This window comes from Nylanderia fulva, unplaced genomic scaffold (genome assembly GCF_048542155.1).
Source record: "Nylanderia fulva isolate GAGA-0341 unplaced genomic scaffold, ASM4854215v1 Scaffold84, whole genome shotgun sequence".
NCBI classification, from domain to species: Eukaryota; Metazoa; Arthropoda; class Insecta; order Hymenoptera; family Formicidae; genus Nylanderia; species Nylanderia fulva.
The window spans coordinates 40,916-61,010 of record NW_028190961.1 but is presented as its reverse complement, the minus strand read 5'-3'; the positions used below and the strand labels follow the sequence as shown (position 1 = coordinate 61,010).

Here is a 20,095-nt window from a genome sequence, read left to right as displayed (position 1 = left end):
GTTAAATAATTTAAATTTTTTAAAAAATTTAATTATAAAAACACCAAATTATATATATAATTTCGATATATACTGGATTTTCTAAATTGTATTCGTATTTTGACAAATAAAATATATACGCGTGTCCCATTTTAAATAATCCACGCAAATATCTCGAAAGATATTAGAGATACGAAAAAATGTTTCGAACAAAAATTGTTTAACTTCGAGGGGAACATAAGATGGTGTCATTGATTTGACCTTGAATAGTCGTTTCTAGATTACATGAAAGTCACCTTGAATTTTTTACACGGAACCCCCTATTTTTTATTACATATTCTTGTAGCTTATCTCAACCGTTTTCCAAAATCCTATAAAATATTTTTTCAGTACTCTTTGAGTTATAAAGATTTGAAGCTAACAATTTGTTGACAATGTAAAATATAAAATATCTTGTAAAATATTCAGTTTTCGATAATTTTACCTTTATACTGTTTTGCACGGAATAATGAGATAATAAAAAAAACATAGTTGCTTATAAAAAAAAGTATGCAACTGCATATTGAATATTACATATTTTTTAAAAGCAATTATCTGTTTTCTTAATACAAATTGATTGATCTTATTATGCAGAAAAGTATTATGGATGAAAATACTGTGCAGAAAAGTATTATGATAAAAATACAAAAACTTATTAGTGCTTTTATTGATGCAAAAACCCTACAAACATAAATAGATTTTGCATCAATAAAAGCACCAATAAGTTTTTTGTATTTTTATTAGCAAGTTCTTCATGTGGTCTTCATTAATTATTGTAAGTTTTTTGCAGATATAAGTCATTTTTATACTCTTGTTCAGTTGTGGCAGATTTCGTTGTGCTTAACATTCAAACGGCTGCAACTCCATACCTATTGAAAATTAGACATGTTAATATGAACATTTGTACTTAAAATGGTCCATACTACAATCTCCTGAAATATGTACCTTTCCTCCTGAAACACCCCGTATACATATATTCTCTAAATACATATATTTGCATAATAAAACACAAAACTCTGAATATTTCAATATAAATAATAATAAAAGCGTAAAAGAACCAATCACGAGATAAAGGCGCAAATGGAAATCTCCTAATTAATTATAGGCACTATTTATTAATTAAAATTTTGGTCTCATTGGATTTGCTTCAACAATTACATAAAATGAAATATAAAAATAATAGAAGTGAAAAAAGTTAACATGAAAAGTATACATAAAAGTACAAACATGCGCAGACGTTATAATATTTCTAGATTGTCTCTTTTTAGAATGAAACAATCTGCCGCTATTTAATTTAAATTATATTAATAATTTAATAAATGTTTTAATTTTATATTTGTACAAGTGTTTTGCAATAATTAATAAAAAATAAAAAGTTTATTATAAAAAAATGCATAAAAAATCAAGTTTATTATGAAAAAATATTTATAAACTTATTTGTAATTCTTTTTAACTATTATGTATTTTTTCAGATCTATCCGGCAGGGGTGCTAAAAAATTTGGCGACATTTGTGAGGTGGACAATGAGTGCGGTTTTGCAGGTTCCTATTGCGAACCGAAAAAAAAAGTTTGTGCTTGCAAAGAAGAATTCGAAGCCACAAATCACCTCGATAAATGCGGACATGGTAAGTTAAAATCCTTACCGAGAATATTCATTAGAGAAATTTAGTTATAAAACATAATATTTATACAACAGTATATAAAATAATAATGATAAATCAACAAAACTGTAAAAACTTATATAGCATAACCTTGATTTTAAATATATCGTAAAGAGTTCATTTTAATAATTTTTTTATTAACACTTACAATAAAGAAGTAATTATTAAGAAATCAATTTATATTAAACACAATATGGTGGTTCCATTAAAAAATCAATTTGACATTAATTTTTTGAAAAATTTTTATTTTTAAACTATTGTATTGTATATAATAACTTGCGTAAAATAGATTAATGTTTATTATATAAACTTTTTTTTTAACTGTCAAAAATGTCTCAAAAATCGTGCAGACTTACGTTGAACACTTTGTATATACATATATGTTAAATGTAACTGTTAAATATTTTATATAAAAAACATATATATGTTTTTATATAAAATATTTAACATATTTAACATAAAGTAATTTAGTTAATTCCTTTTTAAGTTAATTATTAGTATAGAATATTTATCAATTTAATTCTTTTGAGATTATACACGGCGCTTTTTACAAAGGATGTACTCCCCGAACCTTTTACAATAATCTCATTACTTTCTTTATAACTTGATCTTGAAAATCTTACAATTTCCCTTTTCTCCTTTCTTTCTTTGCGGCTTCTTCTTTTCCTTCTTTATCCTTGTCTTCTTTCTCCTGCCATCAAATCTTTTTTTTTTGCTTTATCTCTTTTTTTCCTTACCTACCCTTATAGAAATTTATCACTAGTAACGCCAATTTATCACTTATTTCGAGTACTTAATCACTTATTTTGAATATTTAAATTACTGTATATCAGTATTTTAAGTACTCGAAATAAGTGATTAATTGGCGTTACTAGTAATAAATTTCTACAAAGGTATTAGACTTATTAAATTCTTTCTTCTTTCTCGAAATCCATTTTTTCTTCTACAATCCTTTATTGTAAGTAGGAATTGGGGTTGTTTAGGCTTGAACCAGATTCGAACCTGGTATCTTTTGCATATTAGTCTGTGACGTTCCATGCGAGACCACATGTCACCCCTAATTTAATTATTATTCCACACAATATACATATTAAAAGTTTGACAACATATAATAGTATATTAGCTAACAAGTGCGGGGGATCGTAAATCGGACGAGAGTGCGAAAGTTTGGCGCACGAGGCGAAGTCGAGTGTGACAATCCGCACGATCGGCCGATTTATGACCCGCACATGTTGGCTAGGATATTTTATGTGACCGGTGCGTGAAAAGGGAGTCCTTTCTAAAATCCCACATGTGCGTAAAGGGCGACTTTTCGCGCGCTGGTTGCACAAATGTTATTTCATAATATTAAAAATCTTTTTAGCGGCAAATGTGAATGAGTCCTGTTTCTTCCACGAACAATGCGAAGCACGAGTGAGACAAACAGAATGCCGCGATGGCCGATGTATCTGCCTTTTCGAGAAAGTCCCGGTGACACAACCTGACGGTGTTATAACCTGCGTCGGTAAGGAATGAAATTCTCACGAAACAAAATATCTGATCATTTTAATGAAGATCCTGTTACGTCTATACATATATTTTTAACATGACTCGGCAAAAACTAAAAGCATGGGATTAATAAAATTCCTGCTTCCGATGTCTTTCAAAGATATATTTTTTTTTATTTAAAAACATAAAAATATTAAAAATATGAATTAACATTACAAGTTTGCTCTCTTATTAATATAGAATAAATGTGACTATTTAAAGAATATGTGTAAAGAATATACCTATATGGGGCATTCCAAAATCAACTACTTTTTTCTCCGATTATTTTTTATTTACTTTATTTTTTTTATATAATATTTTTAAATCGGCCAATAGAGCCCAAGCGCAAAAAATTAATTCTCGGAACTGTATCTCTTAGTTTGAGATTACTAAGTTCCATATATAAATTAATCTCGAACTTACATATGGAGAAAATAGACGAAAAAAATATAGGTCCGAAAAGTCGCTGAAGCGGGAATCGAACCCGCGTCTTTCACTTTCCGGGCGACTGCTCTTACCAACTAACAATAAGCTATTCAGACCCTTTTGATCCTATATTTTTCATTTGCCTTTTTAGTAGATGTTAGTAAATATCGGACCTATATTTTTCTCGCCTATTTTCTCCATATATAAATTCGAGATTAATTTATATATGGCACTTAGTAATTTCAAACCAAGAGATACAGTTCCGAAGAATTAATTTTTCGCGCTTGGGCTCTATTGGCCGATTTAAAAATATCATATATTATTCTTAATATTGAGAGCCGATAAAAATATTTCTTATTTGATTTTATTTTTTTAAGAGTTTAACAAGGCTCTGTAATATAAATATAAATTTAAAGGTATAAGACAGGCAATAAGAGCCAACTCGCGGATGACAGTGCGTTAGCCTAACAAAACTAAATTTTTTGTTAGGATTAAGTATCTGTGCACAAGGCACTAAATTTTACTTGGTCACGGCCAAGATTTAAAATATAAAATAATCTCATATTTGAGATTTAATTTCAATAACCCTTTCACCCCCCTACCCTAAACTCTTAATTTATATACGCTGGCTTAAACGCGTTTGTTTATCAACATTATTACATATAGCAGAGAAAAGTATAGAATCGAAAGGATCTGAATAGCTCAGTTGGAAGAGCAGTCGCCCGGCAAGCGAAAGGTCTCGGGTTCGATTCCCGATTCAGCGACTTTCGGATCTATATTTTTCTCTTGCATTTACTTATTTCCGTAAGGGGGTGAAAGGGTTATTGAAATTAAATCTCAAATATGAGATTATTTCATATTTTAAATCTTGGCCGTGACCAAGTAAAATTTGGTGCCTTGTGCACAGATACTTAATCCTAACGAAAAATTTAGTTTCGTTAGGATAACGCACTGTCATCCGCGAGTTGGCTCTTATTGCCTGTCTTATATCTTTAAATTTATATTTATTTTTTTAATTTTTTTTTATCTATTAAAAGTAGCTTCCATGAATTAAAAAAAATTTTTATTTTTCTTAATTTCCGAGTTATATATTTTTAAAAACACTTTTTGTTATTAATTTACATAGTTTAAATAATTACAATAAATTTCATTATTAATATATGATTTTATTATTATACAAATTATACAAATTATGTATCCGTAATAGAAATTCGTGAATTAAAATTATGTACTCAAATAATAGAAATTTGGGAATTAATATTATGTAAATATAATAGAAATTCGATGAATTAAAATCATGTACATGATGCAAATTCGATGATTTGAATAAATGTACGTTTGTACATATAAGAGAAATTCGATAACTAAAATTATACATATACGTAATAGAAATTCGGGAATTAGTATTATGTACATAATAGAAATACGGTGAATTAAAATGATATATAATATAAAAATTCGGCGAATTATAAAATTATGTACAATATATATATAATGGATTCACTTACTTCACATTCTGCTCTGTTGTCCTCTTGGCAATAGCAAATGTATTTCATATGAAATTAAATATGATCTTCCGAACGTGTACAAATACACGCACGAATGCAGAACGAAAAATAACTAATATCTTAATATATCCGTATCTAAAAAAGGCATGTTAACTGTGTGAATTCAATTTGTATCGAAGTTTTGAAGCCTCTTTTCCGCGATGCTGATTGGTTCTGTCAGCGTTTACTTCGTGAGCGGCTGTCATTGCGGCTGGCATATTTTGACAGTTGTATGTATCGAGGGGTTAGTGTAGTGATGTATATTAAAGGATTTGATGTATATGATAGTTAAAATCTGATAAATGAGTGTTTATTAATTTTGTGATTGAGTGGTTTTGACTACAGTTTCTCAGTTAGAAAGGGAAATAGAAATTCGGTGAAATTATGTACATATAGAAATTCAGTTAATTTAGATTATGTACATATTTCTATTATAAGATATAGTATCGAATTTGAAATCAATATTTACTAATATTGTAATACTATTACAGATGTATTATCTATGTTAAATATAACAACAAAGGAAATCAATAACCGTAATATTGACAACAAGATTTTGAAGGAGATGATTGAAAATTTAAATAATAATATAAAAATAATGAATGATACAAACACAAAATCGCTATGTACGATTAGCAATAATATTAATATTAAAGACAGTTATATTCCGAAAGAAGTTTATAAAACGCTTGATACTAATTTAACAAAACTGTAGAAAGAGATGGAAAGTACAATTCTGGAATTCAGTCACCATGTCCAATCGATCTTTCTTTCGAGAATAATAAGGAAAATGATAGCTAGGTGAATTTAGAAAATAAATTGGATATCACTAAAATAAAGTCTAGCACAAAGATTATATCAGTTAAAAAATATATTTCTGTGTTGAATAAGTGCACTGACAAGAAAGTAGAGAGACCTTTGAGGGAATACCTGGCTTTAAAATCACGTATGAGCTGTTTGCTAACACCTAATATTAAACGTTTTAGTTATTCAGAATTAAATAACGATAGTTTGCATTTTGAATCTGGCGATGCAAAAGTTGCTTGTCGCGGGTAAAATACATGCAAAACTCTATAATTTATATGATGATTAGATATCTAATTTTATGAATGCAAAAGGTTTACATCCGGAAACCTTTTGCATGCAAAAGTCTCAAAACTAGAACCTAATTTTATGTATTATATCAGTCGATTGCTTTATTTTAGGATTATTTTTTAAAGACTAAATATTTACCTTGTCTAATACTTTTATATTAATAGCATAAATGTGCGAAATTGTTATTCTATTTTTCTTTTGTTTTTATTTTTTTTGTTTTTGTTTAGACCACTGTTGTGCCGCATTGCGACAGGGAAGCGTTATTTTTATTTTAATTCGCCGAAATTTTATTATGTACATAATTTTAATTCTATATTTTTACCTACTATGCACATAATTTTAATTTGCCGAATTTCGGTAATGTACATAATTTTAATTCACCGAATTTCTATTACGTGCATAATTTTAATTCTCATTTCTATTATGTACACAATTTTTATTTGTGAATTTCTATTATGTTCATAATTTTAATTTGTCGAATTTTTATTATGTTCATGAATTTTCGAATTTTTATTATGTACATAATTTTAATTCCCAAATTTCTATTATGTACATAATTTTAATTCATTGAATTTCTAATTTCTATTAAGTACATAATTTTAATTCACCGTATTTTTTTTATCTAAATAATTTTAATTTGCCCAATTTCTGTTATGTATATAACTTTAATTTGTCGTATTTCTTTTATGTAAATAATTTTAATTCGCTGAATTTCTATATGTACATAATTTTATTCTTGAATTTTTATTGTGTAATTTTAATTCTTGAATTTCCATTATGTTTTAAATTTTGATTCTCCGAATTTTTACTATGTACAATACATAAGTACTCTTGAATTTCTATTATGCGTTATAATTTCAATTTGTCAAATTTTTATTGTGTACATAAATTTAACTGGCCGAATTTCTATTAGATACAATTTCAGTTATTTACATAATAGAAATACGGCGAATTAAAATTATGTACATAATAGAAATTCAAAAATTAAAATTATGAACATAATGGAAAATCAAAAATTAAAATTATTTATATAAAAGAAATACGGCGAATTAAAATTAAATTCATAATAGAAATTCAGCAAATTTAAATTATGTATATGTATAATAGAAATTCGTGAATTAAAGTTATGCACATAATTGAAATTCGGCGAATTAAAATTACAATATATACATTCGCGGAGTAAAAATTTGTTTGGCGCGCGCGAAGCGCGCGCTTGTGTTTTTTAGTTTTTATATAAAATTTATATATAAATTTTATTTTGACAACTATCAAACTATTAACTCTCAACAGCTGCTCGATGCTAGAAATCTAACGCATAACAACGGCAAATTGAGACAACCAATCAGCATTGCGGAAAAGCTAAGACAATGTCAATAACATGCCTTTTTTAGAGAGAAAATTTAATGCAATCTTTTTCTTAATTTTATAATTGTTTCTCATTTTATCAATAACAATAATATTTGATAACATGATTAACGATTTAACTTTTGATATTCTTAGAATACACGCACGTATGTGAATTTTAATTTACAAAATTTTTACAAAACTTCTAGTTTTGAGGCTTTTGCGGCCATTGGAATCATCAATGCAAAAGGATTCCGGATGGATGCCGCGTGATTGAACAGCGTAATGCCGACGTTTCGTAAACGTTGCAGTTTGCATCTTCAGAACTGAGAGCTCCGATACTGAGTCTTCTTGGGTTGTGGCCCTTAAATATATTGCGGGAAGTTTTTCATCGACAGGAAAGTATTCCGTTATGACGCCTCCTGGTGTGAGTGTATATTAAGAGCAGTGTGCCGAATAGGATTTGTTTGATAATTTTTGTCGCGGTTGAGGTTATCGAGATGCTTCAGAATTTGTAGGGCTTCACGATGTTTCCTGGCGAAATAGCTTTGCAAGGAGAATAGTCTAGTTGCTTTGTCATATTGTACCAAGTGTCCCGTCTCCATCCAATGTTCTGCCAAAGCTGATTAACTAAAATGATCGTATTTGGCACTCCGTTGGTGTTCCTTAATTCGTGTACTGATCTTTCTCTCAGTTTTTCCTACGTATACTTTTCCGCAGGAGCAAGGAATCCTGTATACACCTGCTGTTTCTAAGAGTAGTCTCTGAACCTAGGGATTAGGAACCCAGTCAGAAATGAATAATCAATTGACATCAAATCGATGTCGATTCGACATCAATTTATCTAATCGACGTTGATTCAACGATAAATCGACGTCAATTCGACGATGAATTGACGTCGATTTGATATCATTTCTGGTTAGAAAGTACCCAGATAGAAATGATCAGATTTCATCATGTCATCATCTTCTAATATGATTGAAATGTGTTGTATGTCTTGTAATCATATTATGATAATAGGTATCATGAGTACAAGTTTTATACATATGATGAAAAATGTGAGCTCAGATATTAATTTGAGTATATTTATGTGCCCATAATGACATTTTTTTGCAAACATTTTTAAGACATAATATGTCCGTGTTTTGTGTAGCATATGAGTCTGCATCTGTTCTATTTTTGTCATCATGTTTTAAGAAATATGAGTACAGAATGCATATATTTTACTATATGGGTAGTTGCGCAATCTTTTTTTGAGGTTTGGAAATTACTTTGATGTTGTGTTTATCCAGGATCCTGCTAATACGTTCTGTTGTACCCTGAAGATACAGAAGAATCGTTCATTTTTATCTTTTTTTTCTTCTTCTTTTTCACTTGATATATCAATATTTGTAGAACTGGAAATTTTATTTTTCAGCCTTCAGTTGTTCGATTGATGTCTTTGCTGTTGTACCCATTCTTGGTCAAAACTTGGTTGAGATCTAGTTCTAATTCTTTATTCAGGGAGACGGGACACTCCGTTCAATACGACAAAGCAACCAGACTAATCTTCTCGCAAAGCTATTTTGCTAGGAAACATCGTGAAGCCCTATAAATTCTGAAGCATCCCGACAACCTCAACCGTGACAAAGGTTATCAAACAAACCTTATTTGGCACACTGCCTAAGAGCATATTAAGTTATACACTCACACTACTAGGGGGCGTCATAACGGAATACTTTTCCGTAGATGAAAAACCTCCCGCAATATACAGAGTGTCCCAGACCACCCGTACACCACGTTTCTTTCAAAAATTAATCATTTTAGAAAATGTTTTAGACAAAAATTATATGGTTTTGAAGGGAACATAAGATGGTGCCATTGATTTAACCTTGACAAGTCATTTGATGGTCATGTAAAGGACAACTTCAATTTCTTAAATGGTACTATCTATTTTTTATTACATATTACTGTAGGTTATCTCAACAGCTTTCCAAAACCCTACAATAAAATATTTTTTTATAGAATTGTAAAGATTTGAAGCTAACAATTTTTTGACAATGTAAAATGTAAAATATCTTGTAAAATATTCGGTTTTTGGTAATTATACCCTTCTACTTTTTTTCCGAAATAATGATCAATCAATCAATCAATACTTTATTTGCCCCCTCAGGGATTAAAGGCGCTTTTGAGGAGCGTACCCAAACCTTACAAATTTCTTACAATCTTAACTTATAGACTACTCTTACATTCTACTCTTACATCTATCTTACAATTATCTTATCTCTAACTTAATCTACCTATTTACTAATTAAGAGAGAGAAAGAGCTGTCCCTAACCTATTTCTCGCTTCGCCTCGGCTTCCAGTTCCCCATACATTCCCCAACACCTCATTCATACTTTCACACATTCTCCTCATACCTCCTTCCTCCTCTTCCCCTTCCACCCTCCCCTCCATCCTCTTTTTCTCTAATTCCCTCATCCATCCTTCTCCCTCTCCTCCTTCTTGCAGTATTTCCCTCATTTTTTCCCACCAGTTTCCCTTATTCCCCTCTCCCCCACATTCTCCTATTACATGTTCCCAAGTTTCATCTTCCATCCCACATAGTCTGCATCTTCTTTTCCCCTCCTCTTCCCAGTATCTCGCCCCCCTCATTTCATTGTTCATTCTATACCTCACTATCCTTCTCCATCTGCTTTCCCCCCATCCCTTTCTCAAGTATTCCGGTAAACCCTCCTCCTTCCATTCTCCATACCATCTATTGTATCTCGACTCTCTTATCTTCTCCCATCTTTCCTCCTTTTGCCTTTCTCTGTCCTTCTGCTCCCATCCCTCATATACTTCCTCCCCCCTTTCTCTTTTTTCCTCCATCTCCCTCTCTTCTATCCCCCTTCCTTCAAAAAATTTTGCCCTCTCCTCCTCCCACACCGTTTTCTCCTTTCCTTCCTTTACCCTCTCGTTCATCTCCTCATAGCATTTCCTCGCTAAACTTCCTCCCATTCCTTCCTCTAATTTTTTCTCATACCCTATCGCTCTTCTTCCTGCTCTTATCCTGAATTTATCCTTTCCTATCTCTTCTCTTACCATATACCCCGGCGTACACCAATCTACTCCTAGCGTCCACCTAATCCATCTTTCCTGCATTGCCTCTACTTCTCTCCTCTCCTTCCACTTCCATATTTCCGCTCCATACTCCATCACCGTTCCCACCAACCTTTCCATTAACCATACTGTTTTCATCCAGTCTTCTGCAAATCTTCTCTTTCCCATACCCCATACTTGTCTCATCACCGCTCCTGCTTTCCTCACTCTGTCCCTCACCTGCGCCTCCTGTCCTCCATTCCTTTGTAACTTATATCCTAGATACTTGAACTCTTTCACTTCCTCTAATTTTTTCCCTTTCCATCTCCACTCCATTTTCCTCATTCTTCCTCCCCCCTTTCTAAACCTCATTATTTTTGTCTTGTCCACATTTACCTCTAGCCTTTTTTTATCCATGTAATTTTCCATTTTCCCTAACATATGTATCATCCCCTCCTCCTCCTCCGCCAACAACACCATGTCATCAGCATATGCCAAGCAGTGCACTTTTTCCCCTCCCAACTTTACTCCTCCCCAGCCTCCTTTTTTCAGCACTTCCTCTATATCCGCTATCAACAAATTGAACAAGTGTGGGCTCATTGGACAACCTTGCCTCACACCCCTTGCCGTCCAGAAGTTTTCTCCTTCCTCCTTCCCCGCTCTTACTTTACTCCTCGTTTCCTTGTATACCTCTTCTATCCTACTACTTAACCCTTCTCTTACCCCCCTCTTCCTTATCGCCTCCATTAACACCTCCCTATCCACTGAGTCAAACGCCGCCTTCAGATCTATGAAGGCCGCTACTACCTTACCTCCCTTCTTCTTCACTTTTTTATTGATCAGGTAGTTTAGCACATATATACTGTCAATCACCTCCATTCCCTTCCTAAAGCCTGTTTGACTTTCCGGCAACATATTCCCCCTCTCTATTTCCTCCTTTAACCTTTCTGTTAGAATCCCCACATACACCTTATATAACGTTGGCATCAAAGTCACCCCTCTGTAGTTTTCCACCCTATTCCCCGTTCCCTTTTTTAACAGTGGTACTATTATCCCCTCTTTCCACCTCTCCGGCCATCCTTCCCCTCTCCAGACTCTGTTGCACATTTCCCATACCCACTCTTCTACCCTCTCTCCTCCATATTTCCATACCTCACTCGGTATCCCATCCTCCCCCGCTGCTTTTCCTTTCTTCAATTTTCCCAATATCCTTTTTACTTCCCCCCTGCTTATCTCCTGCTCCTCATCCCTCTCCCTTTTCTCTTTTCCTCCTCTTACAACTTTAACCTCTACCCCTCCCAATAAGTCCATGAAATATTCCTTCCACTCTTCCGCTTTTATCTCCTCATTCACTCCTTCTCTCTTCTTCCTTTCCCTGTTTATAATTTTCCATACCTCTCCTTCCGTTCTTGCCTCTATCGCTTCCTTGTACCATCTTATTCTCTCCTCCTCCCTTTTTCCTTTACACATTAGCTTATATTCTGCCCTTTCTTTTCTGTATCCTTCTCCTCCTCCTCCTTTCTTCCTCCATTCCCTTTGCTTTCTCCTCACTTCTTTCCTCTTCTCCTCACATTCCTCATCCCACCACCCTTTCTTTTTTCCTTCTCCACTCTCTTTTTCTCCTTCTCTCAATTCCTCTTCTATCCTTCCTATTTTTTCCTCTAGCTCCTCTTCTATTCCCTCTTTCCACCCCTCTCCCCATTCTATTTCCTCTCTTATTCTTTCTCCTCCCCTCTTCGTCCATCTCCCCTTTTTTCTTATTCCTTTTCCTTCCTTCCTTTTCCCCTTTTCAGCACCTCCTCTTCTTTCTAACGTTACAATCAAAGGGTGATGGTCCGACTCTATGTTATCTCCCACCTCCATTCTCTTTATCTTTTCCTTTACTCTATCCTCTCCCACCACATAGTCTATCACCGATTCCCCTCTTCCTCCTGTATATGTGTACTCCCCTTCCCTATCCCCTCTAATCCCTCCGTTAAAAATTCCCCATCCCACTTCTTCTAGCTCTTTTATCAACTTCCTCCCATCCTCATTTACCTTCTTGTCCTTCGATCTTCTTTCCTCTTCCTCCTCTCCTCCTATCACTCCCCCCCTTCTACCTGTCCTTGCGTTGAAATCTCCTCCTAAAATCGTCCATTTGTCTTCTTCTTTCTCTTCCATCCATTCCTTCATTTCCTCCATTTTCCTTTCCATGTCCCCGTTAATGTATATACCTATTACCCTCCACTTCTCTCTTCCTACCTCTAAATCCGCCATCATTATTCCCTCCGCCTTTTCTCCCATTCCTGATACTTTTATCCTTCCCCTCTCCTCCTTTACCCCCATGATCATTCCCCCCATCGGTCTTCCTTTCTTCTTTCTCTTTTTTGCTGCTTGCTTCTCCCATCTATATCCTTTCGGTAACCTCTTTTTAATCGCCTCCCACCCCTTTTCCTCTATCCATGTTTCCATCATCACCACTACCTCCCAATCCTCTATTTCCTTCCAGAATTTTTCTTCCTTGTTTTTCAACCCTGCCACATTCCAAAAACCTATCTTCCATTCCTCTCTTACTTCTCCTTTTTCCTTTCTCTCTTGCTCCTTTCTTCTTTCTATCTCCGTCTCCCTTTCTCCCTCCTCCTTTCTCTTTTTACTACTCTTCTTCCCTTCTCCTTTCCTTCCTTCTTCTCTTCTCCCCTCTTCTATCCCTTTTTTTCCTCCATTCTTGTCTTCATGCCCCCCTCTTCCACCTCCATTTTCTCCATTCCTTCTCTAATTTCTCCTTTCCAGTTCTTGAGCACTCTTTCTTCCTCTTCCCATTTCCACCAAACATCATTGATTTTTATCCTACCGTAGTTTGTCCACACCTTGTTCCCTTTCCTCTTTTCTTCCTCCGCAATTTCCATTATTCTCCATTTCATCTTTCTTTCCTCCCATGTTAGGTCGTCCTCTATCCTCACCCTCTTTCCTCTTAACAGACTCTTTTTTTCCATTACCTGTCTCTTTTGTTCTCTGCTGCCTAGTCTTACAACCACCATTTCTCCTTCCTTTCCCTCCTTTCCTTTCAACCTTCTTATCCATTCTATTTCCGTTTTCGCTCCTATTTCTTTCATTATTTTCTCCACTCTTTCTTTTACATCTTTCTTCCCTTCTTCTATTCTTCTTATCACGATGTTATTCCTTCTTTCTTCTTTCTCTTTCCACTCTAACTTCTTTCCTATGTCTCTCATTTTCCCCATTATTGACTCACCTAACCCCTTACTCCCTCCTTCTCCCCCCCTCTCTTTCTCTTTCTTCCTTTTTACTTCTCTTCTCTATTCTTGCCTCCAACTCTATCACCCTTTCCTCCAGTCTTTCTATCTTTTTTCCCATTTCTTTTCTTTCTTCTCTCCATTCCCCCTCCTTTTTCCATATTTCAATCTTCAATTTTCTTATTTCCTCACCCAACTTCTCTGTAATCTTCTCTCCTATCTCCTCCATCATCCTCTTTAACTCCTCCTTTTCTATCCCCCCTACTTCTCTGTTCAGCCTTTCTGTTTTTTTGCTCCTTCTCAGACTTCTTTCCTCTTCATCCTTATCCTCCTCTCCCCCTTCTTCCCTTTTCCTTTTCAAGAAATCCTCTATACATCCCATACTGCTCCTCCTCTCTTTCGCTAACTCATCTACTCTTCTCGGCCTCCCTGCCTTCTTTTTTACTTCCTCCTCATCTCCCCTCTTTCCCCCTTCCTCAACCATCCTATCTCTAGTAGTCTCTATCCTCCTATCTCTACTATTCTCTTCACTAACATTCTTTTCCTCCTTATTCATTTTTCTCTTATCGCTTTCTTTCTTTGATTCACTTACTCTATGTTCTAATTCGCTCCAATTCGCTAGTGAATTCCCTAGTGAATTCCCTATTAAATTCCCTATCTTTCTATCTGCACCTGCTCTCTACACCTACTCTCTTTCTTCCACGTGTCTACGTGTCCACGTGTCTCACCTTTTCCTGCTTTCTATTTACTAACTCCTTACCCCTTTTCCTTCTCCTATCCTTTCAATCTATCCTCCTCTTTTTCCTACGCCCTCTCACCTCCTATCTCCTATTCTCCTCACCCCTTTTCTCACTCTTTCCTCACAAATACCTGCCACGCTTTCACACACCTGTCACTCACACTCTCACCGGAACCGGAAGCCTTTTTTTCCGGAATAATGATACCAATCAATTGTAAAAAAATACATAGTTGCTTATAAAAAAAGTATGCAGCTACATATATGTTGAATATTACATATTCTTTTTAAAACAATTATTTGTTTTCTTTATACCAATTGATTGGTATCTTATTATATTATGCAGAAAAGTATTAAGGCATGATTATCGAAAATTGAATATTTTACAAGATATTTTACATTTTATGTAAAAAAATTGTTAGCTTCAAACCTTTATAATTCAAAGAGTACTCCATGAAAAAATACTTTATTATAGGGTTTTGGAAAGCTGTTGAGATAACCTACAAGAATATGTAATGAAAAATAGGTAATTCTATTTAAGAAATTAAAGTTGACCTTTACGTGACCTTCAAATAACTTTTCAAAGTCAAATCAATGGCACCATCTTATGTTCCTCTGAAAACCATATAATTTTTGTTTAAACGTTTTTCCCTAAAATGTTTATTTTTGAAAGAAAAAAAGTATACGGGTGGTCTGGGACACCCTGTATATAAGGACCATAACCCAAGAAGGCTCAGTATCGGAGCTCTCAGCCTTGAAGATGCAAAGTGCAACGTTTGCGAAACGTCGGCATTACGCTGTTCAATCATGCGGCATCCATCCGGAAGCCTTTTGCATTGAAATTTACTTCTATTTCTGCAGTTTTTAATCGATTATTTTGTTTTCAGCCGAAGTCAAAGAGCCACCCAGTCTCCAATACATTGATCCAGCAATGATCGGTGTTCTCGTTGGCATGGCATTAATGTTTATTATCATTTGCGTCGTTCTTAGACTCTTCAGCAAGTAAGCAAAGCAACCCGATTGATATTAAACATAATTAAATGTATTATCATGTGTATTATCTTGATAAATGCGCAAATATATGACGTATTAATATTTGTAAATTACATCTATAGATTTGTTTATACATTATATATCATTTATAAATGAACCCCACACTAATTTAATGGAAAATGACTTTCCGTCGAATTGGTTCAATTTTCGTGATGTTATAGTTTAAGGCATTTTGATTAAAAAATGTAAAGCTTTAAAGCTATAAATAATTGACAGTTACTGAGTTACAAATCTTGATAAGATCAGCTGATTTTTTTCATATGTTGTAGTTTATGATGTGCTAAACAGAAAATGTAATAGCCTCAAAGCTAAATAATAAACGGTTACTGATTTACAGCCAACTAAACACGAAAAACTCGAGCTCTGCAATTTGTTGGACTGGTTGTAATTCAGTAACTGTTCATCATTTAGCTTTGAAATAATTATTTAGCTTGAAAACTATCAAATTTTTTGATCAAAATACCTTAAACTATAATTTATCAAAAAAGCAAATTCAATGGAAAGCAATTTTCCAGTGAATTAGTGTAGGATCTTTTGTTCTGTTTAGATAAAAAACTTTCTGTTTTTTTTCTCTTTCTTTCTAATTTTTAAATACACAGGATGTAACTAAACAAAGATATACAAAGGGCACCATCTTAGAGCATATATACCTGGAGGGGGAATCGCTTTGTCTGTCGTGCTAAAAATCTATGTCCAAGTTTGGTGCAAGAGAGAAAGATAGCTTTTAACCTTTATCCGCAATGTGCAAACGTAGATGACGTCACGGTGACATCACGCTCACCGCGCCGTTTGAAACTGGAAATGTAATTGGTGCTTTCGCTAATTCGCGTTTGCGCATTGCGAACGGAGGTAACAATCTACCCTTCTCTTTCCTTAAAAACGTGGTTCTCTCTCGCACCCAACTTGGACACAGTTTTGCGCTCCTATTTCCCTTCCATATCTATATGTTCTAAGGGCACTATCAAGTGCAGGACAACAAACTAAATCTTTTGAGTTTTTACTCCTAAGCCATTTTTTAATCTAAGCTTAATTTTTTTACGCTATAAATTGTTAAAATTTGAAAATTAGCATCGCCCTTAGTAAGGCTTATAGTACGTCTATTAAGGCGGCGCCTACACTATGCTACGCACTAATTGACAAACTTTAACAATTTATAGCGTCAAAAATAAAATTCAGATTAAAAAATAGCTCAAGACTTTTCGTTTTAGTTTGTTGTCCTGCACCAGATGGTGTGCTTCGTATACCTTTGTTTAATTTTACCCATATCTATTATATTCAAATATATTCTCATTTGGCACGATGTAAAATTGCAGGGCTCGCTGGCGAGAGAATCGCACCATCTTTAATACACCTAACGCACGATTGATGAACGTATCGCTGTTAAGAGAGAACAAACTCTTACACGCTCAGGAGAGACGTGGTTCAAGAGCAAGTGTACGAATGCCATCAAGGCAACCCTCGATGGTTTCCTTGAGACCCCACTCGCCAAACGCTTCACAAGGTGCGTTCAACACTTTTGTCATTCACAGCATAGAGAGTTAGCTGTATTAAGTTTTTTATTCACATCTTACTAAGGGTGCCTTTCAGTAAGAAAGACACAGATAAACACTGTGTAACACTAGTGTAACACAATTGAGCACAAAGCGACTTAGCTAAAGAGCTGAGTTGTGTTATATTGCGTAATAGTAGAAAAGCACTTGTGTCGCACACAGTGTGACTTTGTGTTGCCTGTGTTGCTTGCTAAAAAGCACCCGAGACAACCTTATTATACAAAGTCCCATTTCCAACAAAGCAAGTGACTCTTTTGTTTCTTTCGAGACTTTTTCAGCGCAGTTATGAAAATCCAAGAAAGTCAATAAATTCAAAGAAAGATAGGTGATGCCGTTTAATGTCTTTAAAATGGTGTACCTCGAGAATAAAATATCATGGAAATATCATACAATAACAATTAAAAAATGAACTTTAAAACAGAAAACTAGTATTAGTATTATACAGGATGTTACTTAAAGACTGCTCACTAAGTACATGCGTTATTCCTCACCAAAAAATTAATTGAAAGTCTTGAATAATTTTTTCTATAACAAAAGAGTAATTGTTACGTAAAGTACAGCCAAACAACGCTGAGCTTTAGCCCTAACTTCCTTTTTTCCTAGAGCTTCATTTTCTGCTTTGTGTAGGTTTTCAATTATATTTTGATACATTTCACAAAAATCTTTAAGGGAGGATTCACACCTTAGCAGAAAAGCAGAAAACATAAAAGCAGAAGCCAATCAGAACTCGCGTTGGCAGTAAGTTTACTACCACCGAATTTACTATCTAGTAAGCTTACTGCCAACGCAAGTTTTGATTGGCTTCTGTTTTTATGTTTTCTGCTTTTCTGCCAAGGTGTGAATCCTCCCTCAGTTTGTTTAGACATTTATCTAATCTTTGCTGATATAGGTACTTACAATTAGTACTTCCTTCCATTAAGTTTTCCAGATTGTATTTGAGATAATCAGTCTTTTCGTTTTCAGAACATGTTTCGGGGTGAATGTCTTCTTCTGCTCTTTCTTTTCATTTGGATAAACAAATTCTTGCCTTAAGCAGGTATAGTGGTCAAATCCACAGGTAGCACCTGTACTCGTACATCTTGTATTCTAAATTTCGTGTTTTGTTTTACAATTATGTATAGTCTATGATTGATTTTTGTGTGTTGTTCCCAGATGTATTTATGTATTCTTTTGTGTTTAGAATCCATTGGTTATTTTGATGAGTGCGTTTGATGAACAGAGGTCGATTAATCGTTCTCCATTATTGTTGGTATTTCTTCTCGATATAGTCCTACTCACTTGTGATCTTGAATTCTACAACCCGACTATTACTTTGACTATTAAAATCTCCCAAAATAATAATTTTTCTAGTTGCTCCAAATCCCTGCATAACCTGATTAAGGTAGTCCAAAAAATAATCTTTGGTTTGCAGTTTCGTCATTCGATAGAGTGTATACATCTAGAAATGTTATTCTTCGGCCAATTATTATATTATATTAAGTTTTATATTTTTGTTGATACAAGTCCTTATTAATGATATGCTTTTTGAATTTTATAAATTATATAGTATTGCCACTTCCCTTTTAGCATATGAGCCCTTGGAAATCTCATTGAACAAATGTGTATGTATTTCTACAACATTTCTATTTCATGCCCTTTTTTCTTTGTTTCTCTCAAGATTGTTACCTTAATCTTCAATTGTTCCATCTCACTTATTAAGCGGGGAGCACACACTCTTGCATAAGCGCATAAGCATATGCATAAGAAATTCGATTAGTTGAATTTTTTATGCATACGTTTATAGACCAATCAAGATTTTTATGTTTACGTTTATGCGAAAGTGTGTGCTCCCCGCTTTACTTTCTTTATTTTATTTTCACTGCCTTGTGTATTCCGTTACAACGTTCATAAGCCTTTTCTTTACCATATATCGTTCGAGTTGATCCGTTCGAAATTCCGAGGCAAGTTTTTAGCATGCATGTTCTATCTTTTTCCAAGTGTTAGCTAGCTGGCCTAACGCCTTAACCCCAAACCTGGAAGACTAGGTTATTTTCGATTAAAGTTAGTTTCCTGTAGCATTTCACGATCTAACGTTGTATTATATTTTGAAACTTATTATTAAATTTTCTTTTTTTACAAGACAGCAATTTTGTCCCCTAAGGAGCTCTTAAAAGATGCTATCCTCCGGACCAGATGAATCCTAATTTTTTAACGAGGTTATGCTCTCTCTCTCTCTCTCTCTCTCTCTCTCTCTCTCTCTCTCTCTCTCTCTCTCTCTCTCTCTCTCTCTCTCTCTCTCTCTCTCTCTCTCTCTCTCTCTCTCTCTCTCTCTCTCTCTCTCTCTCTCTCTCTCTCTCTCTCTCTCTCTCTCTCTCTTCTCGCTCTCTCTTCTCTCTCTCTCTCTCTCTCTCTTTCTCTTTCTCTCTCTCTCTCTCCCTCTCTCTCTTTTCCTCCTCCCTTCCTCTCCCCCCCTCTTTCTCCTTTTTCCTATCTCTTGTTTGATGTAATCCCAGATTTGGGACTTATATAGCGGAGTTTATTTTTATAATCTCTAAAAACTCACCTTTAAAAAAGGTAAAAAAAGGCGACCAGTTAAGGGCACGCCATTAACAAAAATTATCCATTGCAAACCCATGTAGAATCCTATCCTATTGCAAACCCATGTAGAATCCTATAAAAAATTAATCATTGCAAACCCATGTAGAATCCTAGGCAAAATTAACCATTGCAAACTCATGTAGAATTGTATTAAAAATGATCCATTGCAAACTTATGTAGAATCCTACATTGCAAACCCATGTACAATAGAATTGTATGAAAAATTATCGATTATAAATTCATGTACAATCGTAACAAAAGTAATGAAAT

General features: G+C 34.2%; 1 protein-coding gene across 6 annotated transcripts in view; it reads left to right on the top strand.

The window, feature by feature from the left end:
- jus (EB domain-containing julius seizure protein) overlaps positions 1–20,095 on the top strand; it is a 66,205-nt gene that overhangs the window by 26,926 nt on the left and 19,184 nt on the right. For 2 of the 6 annotated variants that reach the window (XM_085489456.1, XM_085489460.1), the window contains exons 2-5: positions 1,491–1,643; positions 3,043–3,183; positions 15,533–15,647; positions 17,012–17,199. In XM_085489456.1, the coding sequence (XP_085345582.1) occupies positions 1,491–1,643; positions 3,043–3,183; positions 15,533–15,647; positions 17,012–17,199 (597 nt within the window). The other 4 variants (XR_014926336.1, XM_085489458.1, XM_085489457.1 and 1 more) reach the window with 4 other exon arrangements.